The sequence below is a fragment of the Aedes albopictus genome, chromosome 3 (genome assembly GCF_035046485.1).
Source record: "Aedes albopictus strain Foshan chromosome 3, AalbF5, whole genome shotgun sequence".
Taxonomy (NCBI): Eukaryota; Metazoa; Arthropoda; class Insecta; order Diptera; family Culicidae; genus Aedes; species Aedes albopictus.
In genome coordinates this window covers 340,074,884-340,102,784 of record NC_085138.1, presented here as the reverse complement: position 1 = coordinate 340,102,784, position 27,901 = coordinate 340,074,884, and the positions used below count along the sequence as shown (strand labels likewise).

The window sequence follows — 27,901 nt, the reverse complement described above, 5'->3', positions numbered from 1 at the left end:
CAAATCGATCGGCTGTCATCCGCACGCGTGTTTGACATTCAACTGCATAAAGTGCATCTTTCTGCTTGCGGGTTTCGTAAAAGTGCATCCCAGGAGTGAAAACTCGCGACGGACGAGTCGTGCACGGTTGCATCACACATCGCGCACAGGTGAATCGCTCAGCGCTGGAAAATCGCGTTGAAAACTGTCGCTTCCGTCCTTGAACCAGTGTTATTCCTAGTGCGTCGGAATCCCGCAACCGCAAACAAACCAGTGCAGGTGTTAAATCCGCGAAAGCACCCCCGTTCCGGCCGGTTCGCGAATTATGCGCATTTGGTTTTTCGGTCGTCGCCTCTGTGCCTAAGTGGACTGTGTTATTATTCTCGAGGGGAGATGAAACTTTTCTCGAACGCGCTGGTCCTGCGGAAGGTCAATCGATATCTGCGGAAAAACGTCCGGGACCAGTCGCCGAACATCCTGCGGCTGTGGGCCACCCAGTGTGAGTTTGTGTTTGCCCAGCAGCTCCGGCGCAGTCAGCAGATACTGGCCCTGTATGCCAAGATTTGGGAGGAACGAGCCCTGCGGGAACTGCTGAAACGATTCCGCGGACAGGTGTGTATTGGGGGATGTGGGTTCTAACCGAGTTATCAACGGGGAGTTGGACGTTTACATAACTGCAGCAGCCGCCTTCTATAAATTGCGATTCTCGAGTTCTTTTTGGTGGTCGTCTTCGTCGGAGGGAGATTTTGTTATCACCTCGACTGCGCTTTCGGCACTTGGTCTGATACAGCGGCGGCACTGAGGAGGGGCCGATTTAATTTGCATAAGAATAGATCTTTATAGTCACCGCTTTGAACCATAATTGACGGAATCTTACGGAATATTTTGATTACTGTTCAACTAATACTTAGAATGTAATATCTGATGCTACCTACAATAACAGATAAGGCGCCCATGCTTTGAGCTCCCAGTCTGCCCATGGCAACAAACGGCGCTGCAGAAGCGAAAGTGATATGATTCAATTTAGGAGGTAGGTAGGTCTTCATCAGTCTCGAGGACGATATTTTTAGCTGGTAAATTCACAATGCGCGTTGTTAGGTTCGATTCGTAAACAGGTCCAGTGTAACTTTAGATACAGCTTAAAAATAAAGCGTTGAATACAGTGTGTCGGGCAAAACAACAAAACCAGCATTACATTTATTTGTACTACATCACATTGAATTTTGAAAATCGATTCATCTTCCAAACCATACGTCGGATCTAACGTCACACTTAGTGCTGTATTGCGCATCTGTTAGGCTATGTAGCGCAAGGATAGAGCTACCCTATTGTTCTTAAGTAGTTGAATGGCATCCTTAATTTTACTTATTGAGGGAGTTGATGGGCTTCCATCATCCATTGTGCGTAGTCGTAGTTTTTTCATCCGTTCAGTATCAGCTTTCTATGCCACCATTCAGGTGTTCGCTGCAGTGCTGCTTCCACCTTTCGATCACCTCACATTGGCCCGAAGAGGCTCCCAGCCCTCCTCCAGGTATTCATTCAAGGAATTTCTCTTAGGGATTCTCCCAGCATTCCTCTAATAATTCCTGTAGAAATTCCTCCAGCAATTCCTACTAGGATTTCTCTAGATATTCCTTCTACGATACTTCCCGGAATTCTAGAAATTCCTTCAAGAATTCTTGGTGTAATCATTTTGTAATCTACCTGTGACTATTTCAGAAGTTCCTCCGGTGATTCCTCCAGGCACATCTACAGAGATTCTATCCAGGAATTCCAGCTGGGATTCCTCAAGCAATTGCAACTGTGGTTCTACCTCGTGTGAATTCTCCAGGATTTTTTGCGAGGAATATTCATGAAAATATTTGGGTGATTTTTTCAGAAGTTCGTCCGGTGATTCTTCAAAGATTTTTCCAGGGGTTAAGGTTCCAGGAGCTCCTCGCGGCCTTCCTCCAGAAATTTCAGCCAAGATTCCACATGCAATTCTTCCTGCGGTTCTTCCAGCTGTCCTTGCTAGGACTCCTACTTCAGAAATGCTACGAATTCTTCTACAAATTTATTCTGGCTTTTTGCTGTGATCTTTCCAGGCAATCTTCGTGGAATTCTTGCAGAAATTCCTTCGGTTGCTCTTCCAGGGATTTCTCCAAGGACTTATCCAGGAATTCCTCCAAAGATATTTTCCAAAGATATTTTCAGATACTCCTCATGGAATTCCTGCAGAAATTTCTCTTTACCTTCCTCCAAGGATACCTCAAACAACTCCTCCTGCGGTTCTTCTAGCAATTCCTCCTCCAGAAATTCCAACTATGGTACGTGCAGGGATTCTTCTAGTGATTCATATACGAATTTGTCATGGCACTTTTGCTGGAATTCCTCCGGTAAATCTTCCTGGGATTCCTCCAGAAATGCCTCATGCGATTCCTTCTGGGATTTCTCTTTGAATTCGTCCAGAATACATAAACCGGTGATTCCAGGGACTTCTCTAGGTATATTCAATAAAATTTTCTTTTGCTTTCCCCAGACATTCTTGATGGGGTTTCTCTAGGAATTCCTGTTTTGTTTTCTCCAGTATTTTTTTTTTATTAGTGGCCTCTTGTTTCCATTGTTTGGCCATGTTTGATCGGAAAATACTGTACATATCAATGTTACAATTTATGAAGAAATTTGTAATAGTTTTAGTAACTTAATGTTTCTACTACAGAGTATTAATTGCAAGTCCGGAAATGCTCCTTCACTGACGATCTCTGTCCAGACGATCCGCGTCCAATTCCCGTAGATATTGCAATCGAAGAGAAGATGTTCAGGTGACGCTGGGGCCTCTCCACAAGGACAAGTATCATCCTCAACGATGTTATTCCGCTTGAGATGTGACGGTAATCTGGAGTGATTGCTTATCAGCTTTGATAGTATAGACTGTTTCAGAAATTATAAATACACTTTGTTTATTAAATTAAATGAACTATTGTAATGATTTTTATAACTTCTTTCGGAGTATGGCATATTGTACTTCATATTTTTATCTTTCCTTTCAATTGTCTTGGTATTTTAAAGAACAGTCAAGTTATCTAACAAATAACTTATTTTTTCAAATTTGCATTTGCACAAAGGTGTTTTTTAATGATTTCAACATTATTTATCACTAAATACCAAAAATTATCTAAATTTTTATCACATTCGCCAACAAGTTGTCTAAGGAATGCCTTGATCAGCATTTGGAAAAAGTCGATAAAGGCATTTCCACGACATTTTTTCGGAGATCAAGTTTATTATTTTTTAAGGTTTTCTACGGAACATAAGAACTACCACACAATTTCTTAGCTTTTCTGCACGCATTTAATCTGAACAAACTTATTTTTTCAGCTCATTCGATCCCTCTGATGGCAAAGCTTGTCATACCATAAAAACGGATGCAGTAAGCAGTTATTAAGACATTCGTTTGCTTAAGGACAAACGTCTTGTAATCCCGCTTCAAGATTGCATTAGAACTTCAGACGCACAAATCTCAAGAAACAAGTTTTAAACAACAGTGCATTTTATAATTCTGTTCTTGCTCACTCGTAATAAGCTTAAAATAAGAAGATCAGATGCGCTGGTTTTGTTTACGACGAGATTTGTGCTCTCGAAATCGTGAGTAGGTGCCAAAGTCGGCCATTGCGGCGGCCATTTTGGGATTCTAACAAGTCTGTCCTTAACGTTTGTTGCTACTGGTGTTGTTGAGAACGTGATTTCTTGGAAGAAGCGAAACTTCTCGAGAGCAGCTTACACTTTCGGCAGCTTCAAGACTGCAAATAGTTCATATTTTATTAGTTAATATTACACTTACATTTGCTTAGTAACTTACATTTAAGTTCCATTTTTGTCTTCCAATACTCGACTCAACATCCCAAATATTGCATCATTAATAACTCTCGTTACGATGTTCTGCTAACTACCTTTTAGACATGATACTACAACAACTGTTCTTCTCCCTTTCTTCTGTTGTTACTCAACTGCAGCCATGGCAGAATATAACGAAAAATACTATGCAACGGATAACTCGGGGCTCACTAAGCACTGAAGGAAATCTTTTGCCTATTTCTAACATACCCCCACCCGTGTAGTCCCGGTTTTCCGTTGAGCACAAAATATCCTCCACGTCACGTAATTCTATACTACATCAACTTGTTTATCTAACGCCATAAAACTTATGACACCCTGAGAAAACGAATTCATTAAACTCAAAATAACATAATCAATAAGTGGATTCATTGATGTTTACCAATCCACAACCACATTCCTCAAATTTCAATTATTCTGTTTGCATAACAACTATTTCGGTCTAGGTGGTACCACGAGCCGACGACGATCGTACCTAGAGGTTGCGATATATACACTACACATAACCGTGGCTATTACTATCTACTCTTCCGATCGGTGCTACGGTGGTAGTTTTTCTTCTCTGTTCGTCGTGCTGATCGCTGTTGTTCCGATTCTGTCGCAATAGAGAGTCTACACATCGGTGATTCCAAACGTCGGGCTGCATCCCAAGATAGCCTTTCCGAGTGAGAATATTCGTGAACACTGTTGTTTACCAAATAGTTCACGCATATCGGTCGCTTTACCAGCACCAGTTTTACCTGAGCTCCATTCTTTAGCCCACCTGGATCAAACCCGATGCTGTCTATCTTTCGTAGTGGATCACACCTACCATAGAAGTCCATTTTTTCAGCCTCGAATACTCGGCCGACTGTTTCTGTTGGAATGGAGCTGTATTTGGAAACCATCAGTGAGTCCATTTCAACTACATTGCTTCTTGAAGAATCGCATGTAAACAAGGCAACGACAACGATCTTTTGAATTGGTTCTCCCGTACACATACGACTCCGCGAAGCAATGTACTCTAGCAAAGAGGAGTGGTGAGAGAGCTCTTGTTCAGGGTATTCGCATTTTGTCTCGATTTTAATTTGAGTGACCGTTATCGGTTTTGTTACCGAATACGCTTTCTCAGCATTCAGAGACTGATCCATAATTGTAGTGGTTATGTTTACAATTTCTGGTTGACCCATACTACGGGAACTATTGGACTTGGATAAGGTTTCTAAATGTACCGTACTGTGGAAGCATGACTTGACACCGACTGTAGAGTGCAATACTGTTTGCATACTAGACCCTTCCTTACTACGGAAGTTTTCGATCGCATCGATTCCACCAGCCAGCTCTGGACTAAATGTTGTATGCAGATCCTCCTTATCGTTCTCGGTACCAGGTATGAAGTGACGTAGAGCATTCGGCCGAACAATTTGGATACTCGGCCGATGTGGAGCAGAAGCTATTCCATCGCACTGTACAGGTGGGCTACAGATGGACTCAACAAGGGTTCCGTCACTAAACGAACTGTGCACGACTGGCAAGGTTTCGCCGACATTTTCCCTCTCACTCGTCCTAGCTCTTGCGTCCCTTTTAGCTTTACAGTGTAATTTGATTTTTGTGATGGCTTTCGCTGTCGCTTGTTCGATCCGTTCCACGCTCCGTTCGTACTCCTGCCGAGATCGCCTACCTTCTTCCTCAAGCTGTGTTATTCGTATTAGATGCTGTTGCTCTAGCAACCTAAGACGTTCCTTTATCGACTTCTTACGGATACTGCTTGTATCACCGGAATCCATGTCTGCGTCGACTCAGAAGCGATTTAAATTCTTGAAGTTTGTTGAGAACGTGATTTCTTGGAAGAAGCGAAACTTCTCGAGAGCAGCTTACACTTTCGGCAGCTTCAAGACTGCAAATAGTTCATATTTTATTAGTTAATATTACACTTACATTTGCTTAGTAACTTACATTTAAGTTCCATTTTTGTCTTCCAATACTCGACTCAACATCCCAAATATTGCATCATTAATAACTCTCGTTACGATGTTCTGCTAACTACCTTTTAGACATGATACTACAACAACTGTTCTTCTCCCTTTCTTCTGTTGTTACTCAACTGCAGCCATGGCAGAATATAACGAAAAATACTATGCAACGGATAACTCGGGGCTCACTAAGCACTGAAGGAAATCTTTTGCCTATTTCTAACAGGTGTTATTGAGAAATTTGAAACAAAAAAATTTGTACTGGGAGGCCCGTAATGGTGGTTCTTGATCAAATATTCCAGTAAAAATTACTCTTACCAATCGAGAAATATCTTTTATTTTCGATACAGCAATTTAAATTGTGTTTGAAAATTAAATATTTTATCTGTTAGATTTTTTTCTTTTCTACTATGCTACATTTTTTTACCACTTTGTGCAACTTTAAATTTTAATCATCTAGTTTACAGAGCCTTATTTTTTAACATATACCAGAAACATCAACAAAGTTGGTATTATTTACTTCGTTAGTATGTTTCGTTAGTGTATTTATAATTTCTGAAACAGTCTATAATACGATTTCCCTCCGCGAGAAACCCTGGTCCTTAAACCAAGCTTGTGTTGATACAGTGGGAATTATGCTGCGGCCAAATCTGCCTTTAGTTCCCACATTCCACGCTGATTGTCACACGTTGATAGATTTTGTGCGCGTTAATGTCCAAACAGGTAAATCGGTAGTAGTCTACCCCACCCGATTGACATGCTTCTTTCGCTGCAACGTCCACAGCTTCGTTTAGCTCGATGTTTTGATGAGAAGGTACCCAAAGGAACATAATGTTTGACCCTTTTTCTTCAATGGCCATTAATACTAGCTTTTTTATTTCAAACCACACCGCAGGAGTGTAGGAAGTGATTTGAATGTTGAAGAGAAACTCTAGGCTGCTCAAGCTATCGGTGAGTACGACATAATCGACCCTGGGTCTAGCTGCAACAATTTGAACGTCTTTCCGAAGCGCCAGTATCTCTGCGTGAAATACTGAAATCTGATCCGGAAGCTTGATTTGACTCACTGGATGGCCAAATTCGTCTACTACCGCAAAGGCTGTGCCGTTAATGGCTTTGGAACCATCTGTAGCAAGTTGTAGTGCATTTAGATATTGACAGCCAAGAATATTTTGGACGACTTCATTGGCTCTTAAGGATGGATTTGCCGATAGTTTGAGGTGTACCGTTTTTTCGACCGGAACTACTTTTCGTCTCAAGTCCAGTGCAAACTCGAAACACGGCAGCACTTCGAATGTTTCCAACTTCCGTTCGGTGTAGGACGTGTATTGTAGGATGCTACGACGTAGCCAGGTTGGAGTAGCACCATTGATTGTAGTCTTCACGAACTTGTCGTTCCAGGATTTAGTGGAATATCTTTTTTCGATGAATTTCATGGTTGCTTCTTCCCTTCTGATGGCTAACGGTGTTAGTCCAGCCATCACCTCTAACGATCCAGTATGTGTTGTTTTGGTTGATCCGAGTAGAATGCGTATGCTATGTGCCATTGGATCCGATCCAGTATAATGGCATCTTTTTCGGGTGCTCCGCAGAAAAAATTGCCCCGTACTCCAAGACAGGTCTCACGCATGATTTATAGATGGTCAGAAGTGCTCCAGGATCTGCTGCCCATGCTTGGCCAGCGATGGACTTCATAAAGTTCATAAACTGTCCCGCACGGTGTTTAAGGTAGTAGAAGTGTTTTCCCCAGTGTAATGTTGGTGTTAAGTGTAGACCCAACAGTTTCATTGATGTGCTGTATTCCAAAACTTGATCTTCGACACGTAATTGAGGCACATTCTCCATCGTCCTTTTTGTAGAAACAATCGCTGAACACTTGGTTGGGGATACTTGTAGACCGAGGTTGTTAATTTTATGAACCATCTCGTCGATTGCCTCTTGGGATTTAATCACGCTGTTTACTACATTTGCACCACGTACAGCAATTGTAATATCATCTGCGAATGTTTTCTCCAGTAATTCCTAAATAGGATTTCTGCTGAAATTTTTACAATGATAAATCCCAGAATCTTACTAAGAATACCTCCATAGAGATTTTCTTGTGATTTTTCCCGAAGCTCTCCGGTGATTCCTCTTGGAATTTTAACCCAAACGATTTTTTCCAAGGATTCCCCATAAATTTCTCATGGAATTCCTCCAGGAACTCCTCTTAGCCTTTATCCAGAAATTCCAGCAGGATTTCTTAAGCAATTCCTGCTGTTTTTCTTCCAAGAATTCCTCCAAGGACTCCTTTAGAAACTGTAATTCATCCCGGGATGCCTTCAAAACTTTTGCTGGGATTATTTAAGGCAATCTTTCTAGGATCCTTGCAGAAGTTCCTTCGGTGTTTCCTTCTGGAATTCCTCCCATTTTTTCCTTGCATTTCTCCAAAAAAATCTCATGGCACTCCTCCAGGTACTCCTCTTGACTTTCATCCTGGAACTCTTGCTGGGATTCCACAAGCGATTCCTGCTGCTTCTATTGGCGATCAAATGTGAGATTAGGTAACGCAAAATTTTCAACTTTGGAAGCAAAAATAATATATTTCTGATGAATGTGCATTACATGTAAGTTATAAGAATTTGCAATAATTTCACTTTTCTTCCATTTGTATCATTGGTAATTCAGTCTAGGGTTCGTAATTCACTGTTTTAGAGAAGCGCCACCTACGCAATTTAGCTTTGCGTTTGATCGTCAATTGTTTCAGAAATTCCTCCTGGGCTTCCTCCAGAAATTCTTACTGTGATACCTGCAGCAATCCCTCTAGGGGTTTCTCCTGGCATTCCTGGATACTGGATCCTGGATACTTCCCGAAATGCCTTTGGTGATTCTTCCAGAGATTTTTCTGAAGACTCATCCAGAAATCCTTTACAGATTTTAGAAATTTATCATGGTATTCCTCCAGGAATTCCAGCTGAAGGAATCCCAATAGAAATCTCTAGAGAAATCAATCGCTAAAAGAATTTCGGGATATAGACCCTATTATGTATTACTAAAGTTTTTTTAGTGAAATCCCATCAGAATTGCCTGGAAGAATCCTGAAAAAAGTTCCTTGAACATACACTCCCGTTCAAAAGTTTGGGGTCACCCCCTCAAAAACATGTCATTTTTTTAGGCCCATATCTCCGCCAATTTGCGTCCGATTTCAAAACCCTAGGTTTCATTCAAAAGATAATAAGTCAAAGAAACTTTGAACATGATTTAAAAGAAACTTTTTCAAAAAAAATTGTGTGTAAACTTAACCCAAAGTTGCCAAATTTTCTAAAAAATGAATATAAACTTACGGCAGTGTCGCTGGCAGTTGGGTCGACCAAATTTTAAGATGAGAGCGATAATATGACCCATTTTCTATTAGCTTTCAACTGCTTTTTACAGAACTTAGCTAAAAAATCTAGAAAAAAAGTTATTAAGTAAATTAATCCTTGATGTCATCGACCAAAAGTTTGGGGTCACCCCTCAATATGATGTATCGGCCAAAAGTTTGGGGTCACTTTCGTAAAACATGGAAAAGTGATTTGGTGATATCTTCGTCATCTATAGTTCAATTTAAATTATTTTTGGCTCATTTCAAAGATAATTAACTAAATTTATGTTTGATGTCTTCAACTTAACGTATTTAACGATTTTTGTATATAAAAATGTTATGTAAAGTTAGCACATTTTACCACGCTTCAAAAAATAAGGCAACTTTACGTTAAGTTTTAGTATGTAAATTTCAACAAATATGTGTGGTTCAATGTCTATGCAATAAGTATCATTCATTTTGTTTCAAATAAGCCAAGAAGAATTAAAATTGAATGAAAGATGACAAAGATATCAACAAATCACTTTTCCATGTGTTGAGTGTAGAATTAGCAACTAGTTAAAATACACATAAATAAAAAAAAAAAACTTTTCCATGTTTTACGATAGTGACCCCAAACTTTTGGCCCATACAGCATTTTGAGGGGTGACTCCAAACTTTTGGTCGATGACATCAAGGATTAATTTAATTAATACCTTTTTTCTAGATTTTTTAGCGAAGTTATGTAAAAAGCAGTTGAAAGCTAATAGAAAATGGGTCATATTACCGCTCTCATCTTAAAATTTGGTCGACCCAACTTCCAGCGACACTGCCGTAAGTTTATATTCATTTTTTAGAAAATTTGGCAACTTTGGGTTAAGTTTACATACAACATTTTTTGAAAAAGTTTCTTTTAAATCATGTTCAAAGTTTCTTTGACTTATTATTTTTTGAATGAAACCTAGGGTTTTGAAATCGGACACAAATTGGCGGAGATATGGGCCTAAAAAAATTACATGTTTTTGAGGGGGTGACCCCAAACTTTTGAACGGGAGTGTATATCAGAAGCTGTGTGTGAAAAATTAGCATTAAGTTAAAATTCACAAATACAAAGAAATTTAAATAAAATATATATATATATATATCAGAAGCAGTCTTCTAAACATTCGACACTTTTCACTACCTTCATTTCGGTGGCGCAATCGGGTGTCAGCTTGCTTTGTTACATTCATGCGCTACCGCTACCTCTTACACACAACACGAGCGGTAGGACGAAGATCAATAAACATAAACAAAGGTCAAATCAAAGTCGTCTGACACGATGACATTTGTCTAATTCTAGCTTTTCGCATGGATTTCAGAACAATTCCGATTATGAATGTTAATATTAGCTTATTCTTGCTTGTTGAATTGAATACGACACACATATGGCCAACACAGCTCTCATTGTGGAAGAAGACAGGAATAACAAAAACCGAATCGTCTTCCGAAGCCGCAATCGTGGTCAAGTGCATTCGTTTGACATTTTTGTTTCGTACGGTAGTTTGATTGCTTATGTTGCGAATGTCGGAGACAAAAGCAGCCGAATATCGACGAAAAGGTGTCAATGACTGTGATTTCTAACAAGACTGATCAGAAGGAATGCCTAGAGTACTCCCTGGAAAAATCAGTAGAAGTATTCCAGAGAAATCCATGAAGGAGTCCCTAAAGGAATCGCAGGAGAATTTTCTGGAGGAATCCCAGGAATATTGCCCAAAACAATTCCAGCAATAATGTCAGGAGAAATCCCAATCCCTAGAAGATTTCATGGAGGTACACCAGTTAGAATTACTGGAGGATTCCTAGGAGGAATTGCTGGAAGAATCCCAGTAATTACTCGAGCTTAAATCTCTGAAGGAATTCCTGAAGAAATCCCTAGGAGAATTCCGAGAGCTAATAATAAATATCCCAAAAGGAGGATACCGTGACTCTGGAGCCGGCTTCTGATACCTAAGAGGGATTGCTGTAGGAATCTCTGCAGGAATTTCTAGTGAAACCCCATCAAGACTGTCTGGAGAAATCCTAAGAAAAGTTCATTGAAGAAATATCGAGACGAATCCATAAAGGAAAGCCTAGAGAAATCACTGGAAGAATAGATAGAGGTGTTCCTAGAGGAATTTATAGGTAGATATGTAGATAGGAATTTCTGAATATAACACAGGAGCAAATATTTCGGATAACGCAAAAACGGCTCAGAAAAGAATGATGTATCTTAAAAAAAACGAAATTTGAGGTATCGCTTACCGATATTTGTTTACATTCGAAAAATAGATACCGGAACAATCGGAACCGGTTTCCGGAAAATCCGTGCATCGGGTCCAAATTGTTCAGAAGTATTTCAGACAACGTAAAACTAGTAACGAAAACCGTAATATTTGAAATGCCGCATTGAACATTTGGACCTCTTTAGAACAGACAGTACTGAACAGTTACACAATAAAGAACATTTTGCATAATGTTATATTTTTCCTACATTTGAGAATAGCTATAGAAAGTTATACAAAAAACTGATAATAATTTTATTGAAAAATAAAAAAAAATATCGCGCAAGCAAGTTGTCCGTTTTATAAATTGAACAGTCCTTATTATTCTTGCTGATTTTCCGTTACAATGTTTTTTACGGCTGGCTTGTAGGGCCTGACACCAATCCCCTACTTTTCGGAGGACCATAGTGCACAGTTGAGCTTAGAGTCCTTCCCTGGCACTCGGACGTAGATCAGCCGCCCCTAATATGGGGATCAGACGCTGTTGTGAGCCGCTCCTCCTGGAGAACAGACGCTCAGGTTTGCCGAAGCAACCCCCCCCCCCCTTCCCTGTTAGCCTACGACTAAAGTTCCCACCGGGGTTGGTTACCCGATCTTCCCTAAGGTTGCTCAGTTTCCGGCCGGTACCGCGAGGGGGTAGGAATAGGAGTTGCTGGGCAGAGACTAATGGATCACAATGGGATCTGAATTGCGCAGCATACCCAGCCCTTACCGTACATCCTAGGGTCTATATCCCGAAATTCTTAGAGCGATTGATTTCTCTAGAGATTTCTATTGGGATTCCTTCAGCTGGAATTCCTGGAGGAATACCATGATAAATTTCTAAAATCTGTAAAGGGTTTCTGAATGAGTCTTCAGAAAAATCTCTGGAAGAATCACCAAAGGCATTTCGGGAAGTATCCTAGGAAGACTGCCTAGAAGAATCCCAGTAAGAATGCCAGGAGAAACCCCTAGAGGGATTGCTGCAGGCATCACAGTAAGAATTTCTGGAGGAAACCCAGGAGAAATTTCTGAAACAATTGACGATCAAACGCAAAGCTAAATTGCGCAGGTGGGCTTCTCTAAAACAGTGAATTACAAACCCTAGACTGAATTATTAATGATACAAATAACTTACATACAATGCATTCATCAGTAATATGTTATTTTTGTTTCCAAAGTTGAAAATTTTGCGTTACCTAACCTCACATTTGATCGCCAATAGAAGCAGCAGGAATCGCTTGTGGAATCCCAGCAAGAGTTCCAGGATGAAAGTCAAGAGGAGTACCTGGAGGAGTGCCATGAGATTTTTTTGGAGAAATGCAAGGAAAAAATGGGAGGAATTCCAGAAGGAAACACCGAAGGAACTTCTGCAAGGATCCTAGGAAGATTGCCTTAAATAATCCCAGCAAAAGTTTTGAAGGAATCCCGGGAGGAATTACAGTTTCTAAAGAAGTCCTTGGAGGAATTCCTGGAAGAAAAACAGCAGGAATTGCTTAAGAAATCCAGCTGGAATTTCTGGATAAAGGCTAAGAGGAGTTCCTGGAGGAATTTCATGAGAAATTTATGGGGAATCCTTGGAAATATCGTTTGGGTAAAAAATCCAAGAGGAATCACTGGAGAGCTTCGGGAGAAATCACAAGAAAATCTCTATGGAGGTATGTACTCTTAGTACGGTTCTGGGATTTATCATTGTAAAAAAAATCAGCAGAAATCCTATTAGGAATTACTGGAGAAAACAAAACAGGAATTTCTAGAGAAACCCCATCAAAAATGTCTGGGGAAAGCAAAAGAAAATTTTATTGAGTATACCTGGACTGCCCTTCTAAGTACATCTGTCCCATGTTGTTTTGCATTCTTGCCGTGTTTTTCTTAGTAACAGAGCCATTTGAAGTTGATTTAATAGTTTTTCCATTTTGCATCACAAATGAATATTCCATGATAACGTTAAGCATCTTTCAGACATCGATTTTAAGATAGAACTTAAGTTATAGCAGTGGGACAGTATGCGTAAAAAAACAACATGGTACAGATATGCTTAGAACGGCAGTGGAGGACTCCTGCAGGTACCATAGATGGAATTTCTGGAGAGGAATTCCTAGAAGAACCGCAGGAAGAGTTATTTGAGGTATCCTTGGAGGAAGACCAAGCGGAATTTCTGCAGGAATTCCATGAGGGGTAACTGAAAGAATCTTTGGTCTCTGGAGGAATTTCAGGATGAGTTCTTGGAGAAATTCCTGAAGAAGAATACCACGAAGATTGCCTGGAAAGATCCCAGCAAAAAATTCAGGAGAAAGCTGTTGAAGAATCCGTAGCATAATTTCTGAAGTACGTACGGAGCATAATTTCTGAAGAATTTCTGGCATTAAGCTTATTAGGCCTTCTTGCATTAAGCTAATTTTGAGCAAAAAGAAGTTAGTTAGAATATGTTTCCATATATATTACCCAATTTGACCAGTAACTTCTTTTTGGATGCCAATCAAAATATGGCGGTGGACTTGAGAATCACAGAACATTTTTGAAAAATTAGAAAGGCCTAGTAATCAGGTTATAACAAGTATCATCATCAATTTTTATAAGGTATTATTATTATAGCATTCATACGTTCCAGTTATGGCTAAATTTCATAACGTATTTTGATGAATTTCGGTAGTTTACTTCGCTGAGTATAGAGAAATGTTTCATGGAAATCCCTAACATGGGACAACTATGCTGCAAACAGCAAATGTAAAACCCGGATTGAGTTGTGTTTTCCCTAAAATTTTACCCAAATTTAGAGAGAGATCTCGAGAGATCAAATTTCATCAGTCACTCCCACTTTTATTACCCTTTCACACACAGGCCCAACGCCATGCCAAAGGATTTCTCCTGTCGTCAACGGCCCTGCTCGCCGCCTTCGACTGGGATCGGGAACGGATCGAGTACGAGGACGTAAAGGACTACTTTGACGATTTCAACTTTCTGGATCGGCTAAAGAAAGAAACCATCTTCTGTCCACGATGTCAGAAGCGGAAAGAAATCGACTGCCGAGTGGAGGGTATCCGGTACTGTTGCTGCCCGAAAAACGTCACCGATATGTTGTCCCGGGAGGATAACGAATTCACCGCATGGGAGCCGTACATCGAGCAGAAGACCATGATCACCTGGCGGAAGGAGCTCAAAGCGGGACTGTATGCTTATAAAGGTGAGGAATAGACAAAGTGACTGGATCTTATGATAAAAATTGAATCTAATGCTTTTCCTCTTATATTGCAGTGTACGTCGAATATCCAGACATTACAGCGGAGGACTTCCTGCATGTACAAACCGACGTCGAGTATAGGAAAAAGTGGGACAACACCGCCGTCAGCTTGGAGGTTGTCGACGAAGACACTACCAAGGGATCCAACAGCAGCATAATCTACTGGGAGATGTTGTGGCCGGTTGGTATTCCTGTCTACTTTGAATATGAAATACATTGTACCGTCATTCAAATTTTCAGAAACTGTTTGCCAACCGCGATTACGTGTACAACCGGCGCTACTTTGTGGATCGCTCACGCAAGGTTATCGTCATCGTCAACAAGAGCGTCCAGCATCCCAAATGTCCGGAGAAACCGAGCAACCAAAGAGTCAACGAATACTGGAGTTATATGGTCATCAAGCCAACCAGTGGTACGTTTAGCAAACCGGGCCTATCGTTCATATTGACCTACTTTGATAATCCGGGCCTGTCGATTCCCAAGTACATCACCAACTGGGTGGCCAAGAAGCAGATGCCGGATTTTCTCGGGCAGCTGCATCAGGCGACCGTCAACTACGCTTCGGCGAAGAAGCAGAATGAAACGAGAATCGTAAGTTTTTTATCAAATATTTACCTACTTTTAATAGCCTAATCCATAGTCGATATATTTTAATTCCAAAAAAGCAACGATTCTTTCATGTGATGGATTTCTACATTTCAAACAAAATCCATGGTTAATTCATAATTTTGATTATGTAAATCCATAGAGCAAAATTGTGAGTAGACAATGTGGAAAGAACATCCAATATAACTTTAGTCCTCACAAGATCCAAACTTATGCTTCCACGGGTCAGCCAATGACAAAGACCTCCAGTTATTAGTTATCTGCTTAGCTAGAAGTGCAGCCTGAGAACTGTTGTTTTTCTGGCCTCAACTAGATTGATCTTTGTTGTGCTGTTATTGCGAAGAGTTTAATCTTACCTATGTAGTTTGGGTAGTGGCTACGGTTAGGATAGCTCAGATCAATCTTCAGCATAAAAGAACTGCAACGATCAATCTTTACAGACTTATGCAAAACGGTACAGCCCAAGTGGCCTTGGTACAAGAACCTTACTTTCGTAAGGGGAATTTCTATCTAGGAAACTTTGTGAACCCTGTGTTTGCTACTTTCAGTAAACATGAAATGGCAAACTCGCGTGTCATGCCTCGAGCCTGTGTGCTTGTCAACAACGCAATAGTTGCTACACTCATCTCTGAACTAACCACCAGAGATGTATGTGCTATCATTGGAAACCTCAACAGGAAATACGTCTATTGTTCGGTGAATTTACCGCATGATGAACCATCCCCTACGGATGCTTTCCAACAAGTCATCGCTTATTGCACTTCAAAAGGCCTTCCGCTAATTGTTGGCAGTGATGCTAATGCTCACCATATCATTTGGGACAGTCAAACATTACCTTGAGAGGCTCCAGTTTGATGGAGTACCGTGATTTCGGGTGAAATTGGTCAGTGGGGTGAAATTGATCGACGTGAGGACCATTTTTATTTGTTAAAAATAATGCTTTAAACTTAAAAAAAAATAAAAAATGTCCATCATCAGGTTCAAGAGTTATTGAATGGTGAGTTTACATGTTTACAGCCACCCGAAATCACGGTACTTAAGTAGTACAGCTCTTGCAATACTTAACATAGGCAACCGCCCAGCCTTCATGGTATCTGTTAGAAAGGAAGTGTTAGATAACGCTTTGCTCTAGTAGAATTAGTCACGAGCTGACCAATTGACATGTGTCAGATGAAGAATCTTTATCTGACCATCGCAACATCTTTTTTGAACATTTAAATGTTACTTCGCAGACATTGCGTTTCAGGAATCCTAGGTCAACAAACTGGGATCTTTTTACTGATTTGGCTGCGTCACCACCATCCATTGTCACTCCAAGTGATTTAGATGATGCCGTTGATACTACAACGCATGCCCTGTACGGTCTGTGAAGATCACAGAGGAACCCCTTGGAGAAACTCTGATCTGGCGAAACTCAGGAAACAATGTAGAAAGAGTTGGAACAGACGACGTTCGGCTGGTTCGGAGGCTTTCAGGTCGGCTCGCAAGGCCTACAGGAAAGCTCTCCGGTCCTTTGTACAAATGTTTGAGTGAAGTCAGTCGGTTAAACAAAATCCTTGCGAAATCTAAGGATTTCCGAGTGAACGAACTTCGTTTGTCAAATGGCGATCTGACTTCCTCTGATGGGGAAGTTCTGGAATGCTTATTCAGCACACACTTCCCTGCATGTGTGGATATTTCATCTTCGGATGAACCTGATGTCTTTTGTTGTAGTTATGATTCCCTGGCTTTGGCTCGGAGTAACTATAGAATCGATTGAGTGGGCACTTAATAGCTTTGCTCCTTTCAAATCTCCTGAAGCAGATAGGATTTATCCTATTTTGCTTCAGAAGGGAATTGATTATTTCAAACATGTTTTGAAAAATATACTTGTTTGCAGTTTTGCTATAGAGTATATTCCCAAATCTTGGCGGGATATTACTATGAAGTTCTTTCCGAAAGTGGGACGCGCGTCGTATGAAGAAGCAAAGAGTTTCAGACCTATCAGTTTGATCTCTTTTCTTTTGAAAGGCTTAGAACGCATTGTGGATCATCACATCCGTGATGTTCATCTGGCCAATGTGCCTCTTCATGTGAACCAACATGCTAACCAATCTGGAAAGTCCACTGTGGTGACTCTTTTACACAAAGTTGTTTACGATATCGAGAAGGCATTCGCTCAAAAGCAATCCTGCTTGGGTGTTTTCTTAGATATCGAGGGTGCCTTTGACAACGTGCCTTTCGATGCCATATTGGATGCCGCACGGGGTCATGGTATATCTCCAATGATTTCTAATTGGATTTATCAAATGCTCAAAAACCGATATCTCTTCTCGACATTGCGTCTAGCAGGGATTTGAAAGTTGAGTGTTTGTGGATTCCCCCAAGGGGGAGTCTTGTCACCACTTTTGTGGAATCTCGTAGCAGATACGCTATTGAGGCAACTCAATAATAGCAGATTTCCTACTTAGGGTTTTGCCGACGACTACCTAACATTGTTAGTTCCCTGGCCAAGTTCGCACCCTGGCCAAGTTCGCAGGGGTTGACGGTATTAAAGTGAAGGAGTTTCATTTTGATTATTGTAATGTAGTGTTCCTTTGTGAAACATATCACCTTTTTAACACTTTAATGCGCCTCCAACGGTTCATCACGAACCGGCTGCTGCAGATGGAGTATGGCTGATCATATGCATCAGACATGCTCGATAAACAGGAGGAACCGCCGGGGCTCAGTAGAGTCTATTCCCAAGCAATAGTTCCAAGTCGGTTGGATTTGAGAAGGTTTTGATGATCGTTACAAATCCTAATAAAAGTATTATAGGATTTGTGACAGGTTTTGGAACCTTTTACAGCCATCTGACTTCAAAATGTTGTTTGGGCTCTATTTCCCACGTTTCTCGGTTGATTTTTATTACATAGTAACTTATTATTGTCATAGTCGCTTTTTCGAATTTTTAATATGTTAGTTGGTCATATATTCTTTAAATAAAGCAATTAAAATCGACCGAAGAATCAATAGTGGGAAGGAGATTTGTAGCACTTAATTGTGCTGATAGATTCAAAGCTAACGTGCGAACACTTAAAGGCATTGTTGACGTCAATGCGTTCGACGTGACATTTTGGACAAAAACTGACTGCTTTATATTAACTGAACAACGTTACTTGTGTACGACTAGGTTGACATTTCTAGGCCAAGCGTAGAAAATGACATGGATCATCTAGGTAGGACCGATAGGACAATTGAACGAATTTGAATATTTTTAATAGTATTTGTAGCGGGATGAAAGTTGACATGAAATCTTTATTATTTTAAAATTTTATTGCTATCAACTGACCAACTTGGCGTATTTTTGATTATCGCTTAGATGTTCAGAAGTTCAGTCACCGACGAACCGACGTGACAGCTAGAACAAATAAATTCAAATTTGTTGTCCGCGACGCCATGATGAAAAATAGCCAAACACTATCGCCACCTCTATAACGGCTCGCGATAATTTGATAGCTCGACACCGAACCCCCGTGTGTTCATATAGGAAACGGTTCGCGTCTGCGCTGATTTGACAGAAGCGATCGCTCGCTTCGGTGGTCGACCGTTAAATTTGGGGGGGACACTTTTGAATCACCACTGTCACGTCGGTTCGTCGGTGGTTCAGTTACATGTTTCTGTGGATTTTGGACCGATGACAATTTAAGGACACAAGAGATGAACACAAGTAGAAAACGATTAGCGAAATCAAGAAAACAATTTGACACAGGATCGACTATATTTTAACATACAGGGTTCGATTGATTCGATGAAAAAAAAACAAACATGCGACAACTGACTTAACGAGCAGAAAAACATATTTAACCATACTACAAAATCAAACAAGGAGACAAACACAAACCGTGTGACCATAACACTACATAGACAAATCCTGACTGACTGACCAATTGAAAACTTTCCAATCTTCTACCGTAACTTTCTGAGTCAGTTGCAACAGTGTCTTAATGGATATCATTTTCCGCGTACGGCTGGCTAACTGCTTCTGAAAGATTACGTACTCTTTTCTATCTTCGGGTCTAGTGTAGAGGTTTCAACTCTATTCAGAGTGCAGCTAGAAACCTAGCAAAGACTACCTAACATTGTTAGTTGGTATGTGTATCAGCACCCTTTTCGATCTGATGCAAAGAGCACTTCAGGTAGTTGAGGGTTGGTGTCGCCAATATGGCCTTTCGGCAAATCTGAGTAAAACAGTGTATTGTTCTTTTTACGAAAAGGCGAAACCATAATGGCGTTCGACCTTTGCATCTTTTTGATTCTGAAATCAATGTGACTGAACAGGTAAAGTACGTTGGAGTCATTCTTGATTCCAAGCTTTCCTGGACGCCTCATATTGAGTTCAGAATCAAGAAAGCTTGTATGGCCTTCAGGCAATGCCGGCGAACCTTTGGTACTACTTGGGGTCTAAAACCCAAGTATATCAAATAGATTTGCACAACTGTTGTTCGGCCAATATTGGCCTATGGATGTCTTGTGTGGTGGCAAAAGGGCGAAATGAGAACGATCCAATCAAAATTAGGCCATCTCCAAAGGATGTGCTTAATGACGATGTCTGGAGCATTCTCTTCAACTCCCACGGCAGCGCTCGAAGTTCTCTTTGACGTTGCCCCACTACACATTCATCTCAAACAAGAAGCACTTTCTTGCTTTTACCGGTTATGGGTACTCGGTCTACTAGAGGAAACTCCTGTGAACCGCACATCAACACACACCTCGTTGTTTCCACTTTTGGTGAATTGGGACGAAATTGTTATTGCTCCAAGTGATCTTACAATTGCTTGTAATTTTCCATATAGGACATTTTCCACGAAATTCCCTTCCCGGGAAGAGTGGACATCTGGTTATTTGGAAAGAAGTATTTCAGACGGCATCGTATGTTACACTGATGGCTCCCTTCTCGAAGGTCGAGCAGGTGCTGGTGTTTATTCTCGTGAGCTAAGGCTGTATCAGTCTTACTCACTTGGTAGACACTGCAACGTTTTTCAGGCCGAAATCTTTGCTCTTATGTGCGGAGTGCAATCAGCACTTCAGCAGCACGTAATGGGCAAAGTTATATACTTCTGTTCAGATAGCCAGGCTGCTATTAAAGCACTTGCTTCGGCCAACTCTAGGTCGAAGGTAGTTATCGCTTGTCGAACTCAAATCGAGGAGCTGAATTCAGTAAACGGTGTTCACCTTGTATGGGTACCTGGCCATTCTTCCATCGCTGGAAATGAATTGGCTGATGAGTTAGCTCGCACTGGAGCATCACATGACTTCATTGGCCCTGAGCCAGCTATTCCGATATTGAAGTGTTGGGTAAAGCTTCAGATTCACACCTGGGCTGCCACTCAACACAGACAATACTGGAATAGTTTGGAGTCATGTCGTCAAACCAAATTGTATTGTACTGAGCCATCTCCAAGGGTGGCGAAGTATCTTACAAATCTGTCAAAGCAGAATTGCAGCATTCTGGTCAAAGCATTGACTGGCCACTGCCGACTCAGCTATCACATGGCGAATATTCAGCAAGCTGATTCATTTGCATGTGATAGCTGGGAATCCAATTATGGAACTTCGTATCATTTAATATGTAACTGTCCAGTTTTTGCGCAATTGCGTTTCCGAGTACTCGGAGAACACTTATTAAGTGAAACTGACTTCAGAAACCTGAATCTTCAGGACGTTCTGTTGTTCTTGAGTCTTGACCCGCTGTGGTGAAGAGCTATATGCTCTCTTTACGCTTTATGCGTTATCACAATGCCCTTCTCAGGGCGCAGTTTGAACCCATTGTGGTACGCTTATGCGTGACGATCCTATTCCCTTACCTGTCCTTTCCCCTGTCCTATCCTTTTTCCTTCCCTTCTCCGTCAGGTAAATGATAAATAGGCTCGTGTTCATGGCCAGGGTGTCGACTACCTGGAAAAACCTGGAAAGTCAGGGAATTTATTTTTGGTCCTGGAAAATCAGGGAAAGTCAGGGAATTATGTTGATGGTCAGGGAAAATTTTTTACGATAATCATAAAACGATGTATTATCGTCGCACCACCAAATCGAAGTCGTCGCTAGAAGCACATGCGAAGTTGCAGCTGCGAAGTAAATTTGAATCTATTTTTTCTGTTGCGCATCATTAAGCTAATTAAGAGCAACAATATGGACTAATCCAAATTGAGTTGCGACATTTCTAAGTAGGTTAAAAATCAACTTTCGCACGTTCGGTCACTTTGTATTTCGACCAAAAGCATAATATTTGAGTTATACAACACGTTATGGAATTTGAAAAACTTGCTAAAATGTTTTTTCAAACTGTAACGTCCATGATTCTGATTTACAATCAAATCAATGTATTGACTACATCCTGATTTTTGTAGCATTCAGTTAACGTTATGCTATTCTGAATTTTATCATGAAGTCTTATTTCATAACAAAATTATAAGTCCGATTAATAAGCTAAAAATTAAAAGTACATGACACTATACTCAATATAATGTTTAGCGAATGTTTGGTCCATTCTTTGGTGGTATTGTTTTCAGATGCCTCACTTCTGTATCTTGATGGGTTTCTAATGAACTTAAAGTAAAGTCTTGCGATGCCCAGAAGTTTGTTGTTCAGACTACTAGTGATTTTTATTATTTTCTGGAGATATCTTTGTTAAAACTTGAGTAATAATTCCAGAAAAATTTTCCCGAGATGATTGCGTAGTGCTTCGACTGATTCATTCTAGATCTACGCTTCCAGTAGAGCTTGGTCTGCCTCTTCAACTTAGTGTTCTTTAAGCTCTTCTAAAGGCAATTGAAAACCTTATGCACTAGAGAACGGGATAAACATGTAAATTTATGTAAATTTAAAATTTGGGTGAACTTTTGTAGTGTTTCTTGGTACGGAAAAATATCTGTGATGATAACTCACGAATACATCTGATATTATCAATGATGCGTACCAGATTATATGCAGGTTTAATTATTTGATGAAAATACCTATATGTGGGTTAAATTCTGAAAAAAAAACTGAGTCTTGCGTTCTGCAAGAAATCTTTCATAGATCTAAGTCTACAGTAAACTGCCCCTCTTCGCATGTCAGTCCCATGTTGTTTTTCAAAGTGCCTACGTGTTGCGCTATAACTCCAATTGTTTTCAAAAAAGAGAATTCATGGGATGCATAAACTTTTCGTGGCACATTGAGCTGTGAAATGAGGCGAGAAAAATATCAAATTTATTTTAAATGGGCTCGTGCGAGACAAAAATAGGGTTTGCATTAGAAACAACATGGGACTGACATGCCAAGAGGGGCAGTAAAGAAACCATCGAGAATTTTGATGAGAATATGGAAAGAATCAAGTGACTAGTTTACCAAACATCCCAATAAAATTGCAAGTTAACAAAGACTTAAGAAGATAAAAACACAATAAAATAGAAAAGACATTCTCTTTTATGTTATATTCCTGAAGAGCATTTGAAAAGTTTCAGCTATTTCAAGATGATAACTATGTGACGAAAACAGAATTAGACCTTGTCGGTAAACAACGTAGACTCTTAGGAGGGGGAATTTTGCATGAAAAGTTACACGATTCATGAAGGTTTTTTTGAGAAATTAGGAAAGATTTTAAAGTGCATTCAGATATTCCCAATACATTTACTGTATCTATTTACATTAGTATCAGAAATAATTGTATTGACTTGTCAAAAGTTATTTCCAGTACAGCGTATTGGGTAGAAGAATTCTTAAGAAATACTGTAAATAAGCCTTAAATCTATTGGAAAAATCTGGTGCAGTTCACTTGTTTTTTGTTTTCCATCTATTTTTCCACTCGGAGCAATACTTTCAAAATCGGTTTTCGTGCACATCCCAACTAACATTTTCAGCGCTATAAGCTTCGGTCATTTGCTTTCTGTTGTGTAACCATCGAATAAAAGCAGTCAACGCTGAATAAAAGGGAAGCTAGTCAAATATAAATCATAAGCTAATACACGACTGTAAAACAAGCACCATACAGCTACCAAACTTGGTTTTCAGAAATCCATTGCTTGTCACTGGGGCTGCCTTTACTCCACTCTATTCAAACTCCGGGAGATTTCCCGGAAGATGTGAAAACTTGAACAAATCGAATAGCTGTCCCCACTAACAAAACAGCTGCTACTATACAGTACAATTGGGTTCTTTAGGGGTATCCGGATTATTTCATAATAGGATTCTCCGCCCTAAAATTGGTCTAAATCCAAAATTTTATAATTTTTGGAGTCCGGGAACTATTTTTAAAATGCATTTAAAGTTTGTATGGGGATTTTTTTTTGTTCGGGTCGAACTGTCAATCTATCGATTGAACTGTCATTCTATCCACGAAAATAAAAACTGTTTTGTTAATTTGACCATCAAAACAAAGGTGTTGGAATCGAATAAAATCACGTTATACTCAGAAAAATGAGCTCTTTCGATTAGGCTATAGAAATTAGCAATATTTTATTCATTAAACAACCCAATTCGTTATACTGACAAATCCCCAAACCAGCAGCGCTTTAAAGGCCGTTATGCGATTTCATTACAGCTAGAAGCTGTAATAAAGAAACTGTTGGTTTACCAACACGGCTTATCGGATGTAAACATTATTGTCAAAACAAACTTCAAGCGGGATATATAGCTACTACACGAATTCTTTACAGCTATCCATCTCTGTGCTGTGAAATTATTTGGGTTGCTTTTGTTGCACTTTAATTCAATGCTGGAAGAGGTGCAAATCGAGTAAGAGTCCCAGCTACTACAACAGCTGCTTTTATACAGTACGTTTTGTAATGTTGCCAAAACACAAAACAGCAGCGCTTCGTAGCCGTTTAAAGAACACTCTTTCAGCTAGAAGCTGTGAAGAAGAATCTGTTGGCGCAACCACACAGCTTGTTCAATGTAAACATTATTGCGTTTGACGTTTCACAAACTTTTGCAGCAAGATGAAGTTGGGTAAGGTTTCTTGTGGCACAATTATGAAGCCTTGTCTGGAGTAAAACAAAACGGGCTATTTTCTATGCTATTTATGTATAGCAGTGTGGCAGTGAGGACATCATCGGGACCAGTGGATACGGAGATCGGAAGTTCAATTCCAAGTAGCGGCAAGTACTTTAATTATTCAATTTTAAAAGTGACATGTATTGCGTCACGGTATCCATAACCTAATTATATTTAATCGTTTAATTTGGGGACGCCGTATAACTATTATTTAACAACTGTGAAAAGGCTGAAAAAGCGCCTTCTCAAGATGTTATTCAGTTGCTGGTTATACAGGAGCCGAGAAAAGAGCTATGACTTCGTGGCATAGAAGCTGCTCGCACAGCATATACATGTGGATTAAGTTCGCCAGATTCATTGGTATAGGGCTTGCATAGAAGCTTCCGTCCATATGTACAACACAGTAACTCAGCATGAAGCCGTATTGAGGACGCTTTGTTGACGTTTACATTCACTATAAATGTTAGTTGGGATGTAGAGTATGGATCAAGGTATCTTCTAAATTTTTTTGTAGCGGAAAATATTTTTCGTTTTTTGCAAAATCATTTTTGAACAAAATTTCACAAAAAAATGGTTTCTTCAAAAATGGAAAACATTTTCCACCTTGATCCATACTCTACATGTGCACGAAAACCGATTTTGAAAATATTGCTTCGTAATTTAATAAAAAATCAAAACCGAAAAAATGAGAAAATGCTTCCAGTTTTGCCTTAAGCTTAGATTTACATGACCTGGAATTTTCAGTGAAATTGACTGGAAAGTCGGGAAAATCAGGGAATTTGATTTTCATAATTGAGTCGACACCCTGATGGCGATGGCACAAATTTCCCAAATGGAGGAGAACGTGCCTCTGGAGCCGACCTACTGATACCTGATACCTGATATTCATTATTCAAATAACATCTCCGAATGTATCAAGCCGCTTACTTTGAATTTACCAAAACAAAATACCTAATTTCGATCGTGGATTAAGGCTTACAGAACAGACAGATGAAGTTGAGTGAGTTAATCAACTGTGTATTTTCTTCACAATCGCAGGTGGAATTCTGGGATAAGCACCGGGATCCGGGTTACGAGTACCCGCCGGATTCTCTACCCGGCTTCAGCAATGAAGATTATCTTCAGGCTCGCACCGAAGGCGAGGGCAGTACCAGTCTGCAAGAAGGTAAGTGCCGATTTTTTGTTGCCTCTGTTTGCCGGGCGGTTGGGATATCACTCTGTAAGATGCCTCTCCCTTTTGATTGTTAATTCATTCTACATTGGAGTTTTATGTTCTTGTTCTTATTTTTCTGTTCATATGTCCCATGCTTACTCACACATAAACGGATATCATCTTCTTTCCCACCGGTGGATTAACGAAACGTTTTTTTTTTTGGGGATAATCCATTGTGTCTAACCAATCCCGTTTGGAGCGAATGTAGAAGTAGAGAAAAAGCTGAAATTTTGGCGCTACGTCTTGTTTAGAATAAAGTGATGCTTCAAAGAGAAACGCGTTGAGTAGTTTGTGATATGTAGTGAAAGCACACTGCATCTAGAGAATATGCTAAAAGGTGATTATCTTCAATTTGCTGTTCCTTTGAATCATGCGCATCTTATTTATTCATACACATGCAGAACACGTATTATATGCATCGTTGATAGCCTGGGAGTGATTTGTTAGACTTAGACCTTTTGTGTCCAGGGATAATATGCAATAAGCGAAATGGGTGCTTGAGCTTCTTGACCATTATTGTGGTCGCTATCTTCAAGACTGATTGCAAGATTTTCATGCGTAAAATTTAGATTTAATGCTAAGCAGCTTGTTATTTTATTACCGGAACAAAGCCTGGTTCTCAGCACAGTCATAGTTCTTAGATGTTAGCTTTCTTTGTCGATTGATCCTTGTTTTCCCTTTTTTGACCAGTCGCTCGGTCTGCTGACTTGGTCCCCCAAGCCTTAGTTTTACGTGTCGTGCTCATGGAAGTGCTGCTTCTACCTTTCAATTAACTCACGTCCGTCAAAAGCATCCCGCCAAGAACTCTTTCCACCACAGGGCACTACGTGATGTAACTGATGAATTATTCTTCTAATATTTCACCCTGGCTCTTAAAAGTGATTATCATAGAGAATCATCGGCCCAGCTTTCATCCCAAACTACGTTTAAAACCTTCGAGCATGCCTTTTTAATCACCATCAGCCACATAGTTCTCTAGGGTTAAAATCTATCCACCGAATCTTGTTCTCTCCAATAAAATCTCAAGCCAATCCGAAACCCGTGCCGCATGTTACCGAGCCAAATTCATTAAGAAACCACTCGGAGCAATTGCAATCCCTGAATAGCATCGCCAAAGAGCAAAGTCCAGCAATGTCAACTACATCGACCTCCCCAGTGATGCCATCGTCACCCTCTCAGCAGCAACAGCAATCGCCAGACGACTGTGGCTCGTCGCAGAAAACTTCCTGGTGGGGTTATCTCTATTCGTATTTATACTTCATATGAGGAACTGAAACGAAACCGAACACAACCGTGGGGGCAGAACCTGATGCAAGGCTGCCCGCTCAGGCAGCTGATAAGATGCGTTTCAGTCAAGGCTTTTCTCGTAAGGCGTGCGCGTATCGATCGATGCTAAAGTAATACTATCTACCAATACCTAAATACTACACAGCAGTTGTATCAACTCACAGAACGTTGATCGTAAAGAGTGTCCGTTTGAGAAAAAAGTTTCACGCAATTTTAGTTGTTTCGAAGTTTAGCAACGATCGCTCTCGACATGTGCAGATAACTTTAGTTTTAGTTCTGAACTATGTTAGGATTATTCGGACAAAAAATAGTGTAGAATTCGAGCAAATAGCTATCACATTATGAACAGAAGTTTAGCTTTATGAACAAAAAATGATTTCCCAATACTTACCGCAGCTAAGCGCCAAGCGATTACAGATCGTGACTACCAAAAATTGTGATTAAAACATTGGAGAGGTGAAGAGTTCAAAAACATTTGGGGCAGAAATAATGTAACACACTACAATGCAATATTACTCGTTTATAATAAATTGTGCAGTCAAAAGTTTGTTTTTAAGTCCTTATTTCTGTAAATACACATATTCTATACCTTTGTTTTGTTTTCAAAGAAAAAGTTTGATCACATATAAAACATAAAAAAACTGGATCCGCTCCAAAAAAAAGTTATCAAGACTATTATCTATAATGTATTGTGCTACTTTTCCTCGAATCATGATGTGAAAAATAATATAAATTGACTTGATCTAACATGAGAGGCAAACTGATCATGTTGAAGAAAAGTAACGTCAATTGAATCATTTTTCGCAATAATGAAATATTCGGAGAAATAGTGTTTGGGAAAAAGTAGTACCTCTACAAAAAAAAAAACTATATTTAGAGATAGACCGACATGCTATGAGTTGTCGACAAAATGTTAGCTATCATCGTTCGGGGTGACATTGGGCCTAGAGGATAATATTGGTCCATCGATCCCACGGATTCAGTAGGTATAAGTCAGGGAATCCGACGGTGAATGCAGATTATCTTAGAATTATGTATTCTAGTAGTTTAGCACACAATATGCCGTCGTATTCTAAACGTGCGAAATAGTGGCCCAATGTCACCCAGCTTTGGCCCAATGACACCCCGCACGACGGTATCATTTTTCTCTGA

General features: G+C 40.0%; 1 protein-coding gene across 2 annotated transcripts; it reads left to right on the top strand.

The window, feature by feature from the left end:
• Positions 1–62: 62 nt before the first annotated feature.
• Positions 63–27,595, top strand: LOC109413656 (stAR-related lipid transfer protein 7, mitochondrial-like). 2 transcript variants are annotated; one of them, XR_009995742.1, is made up of 7 exons: positions 64–591; positions 14,250–14,592; positions 14,664–14,830; positions 14,890–15,240; positions 25,288–25,414; positions 25,671–25,799; positions 26,490–26,628. XR_009995742.1 is itself a non-coding variant. In XM_029865196.2 (6 exons), the coding sequence occupies exons 1-6, from the start codon at positions 373–375 to the stop codon at positions 26,726–26,728; spliced, it is 1,446 nt and encodes a 481-aa protein (XP_029721056.2). In that variant the 5' UTR covers positions 63–372; the 3' UTR covers positions 26,729–27,595. The 2 variants fall into 2 exon arrangements, 1 of the variants encoding a protein (XP_029721056.2); XM_029865196.2 differs by lacking the exon at positions 25,671–25,799 and having other exon boundaries at positions 63–591; positions 26,490–27,595.
• Positions 27,596–27,901: the final 306 nt, after the last annotated feature.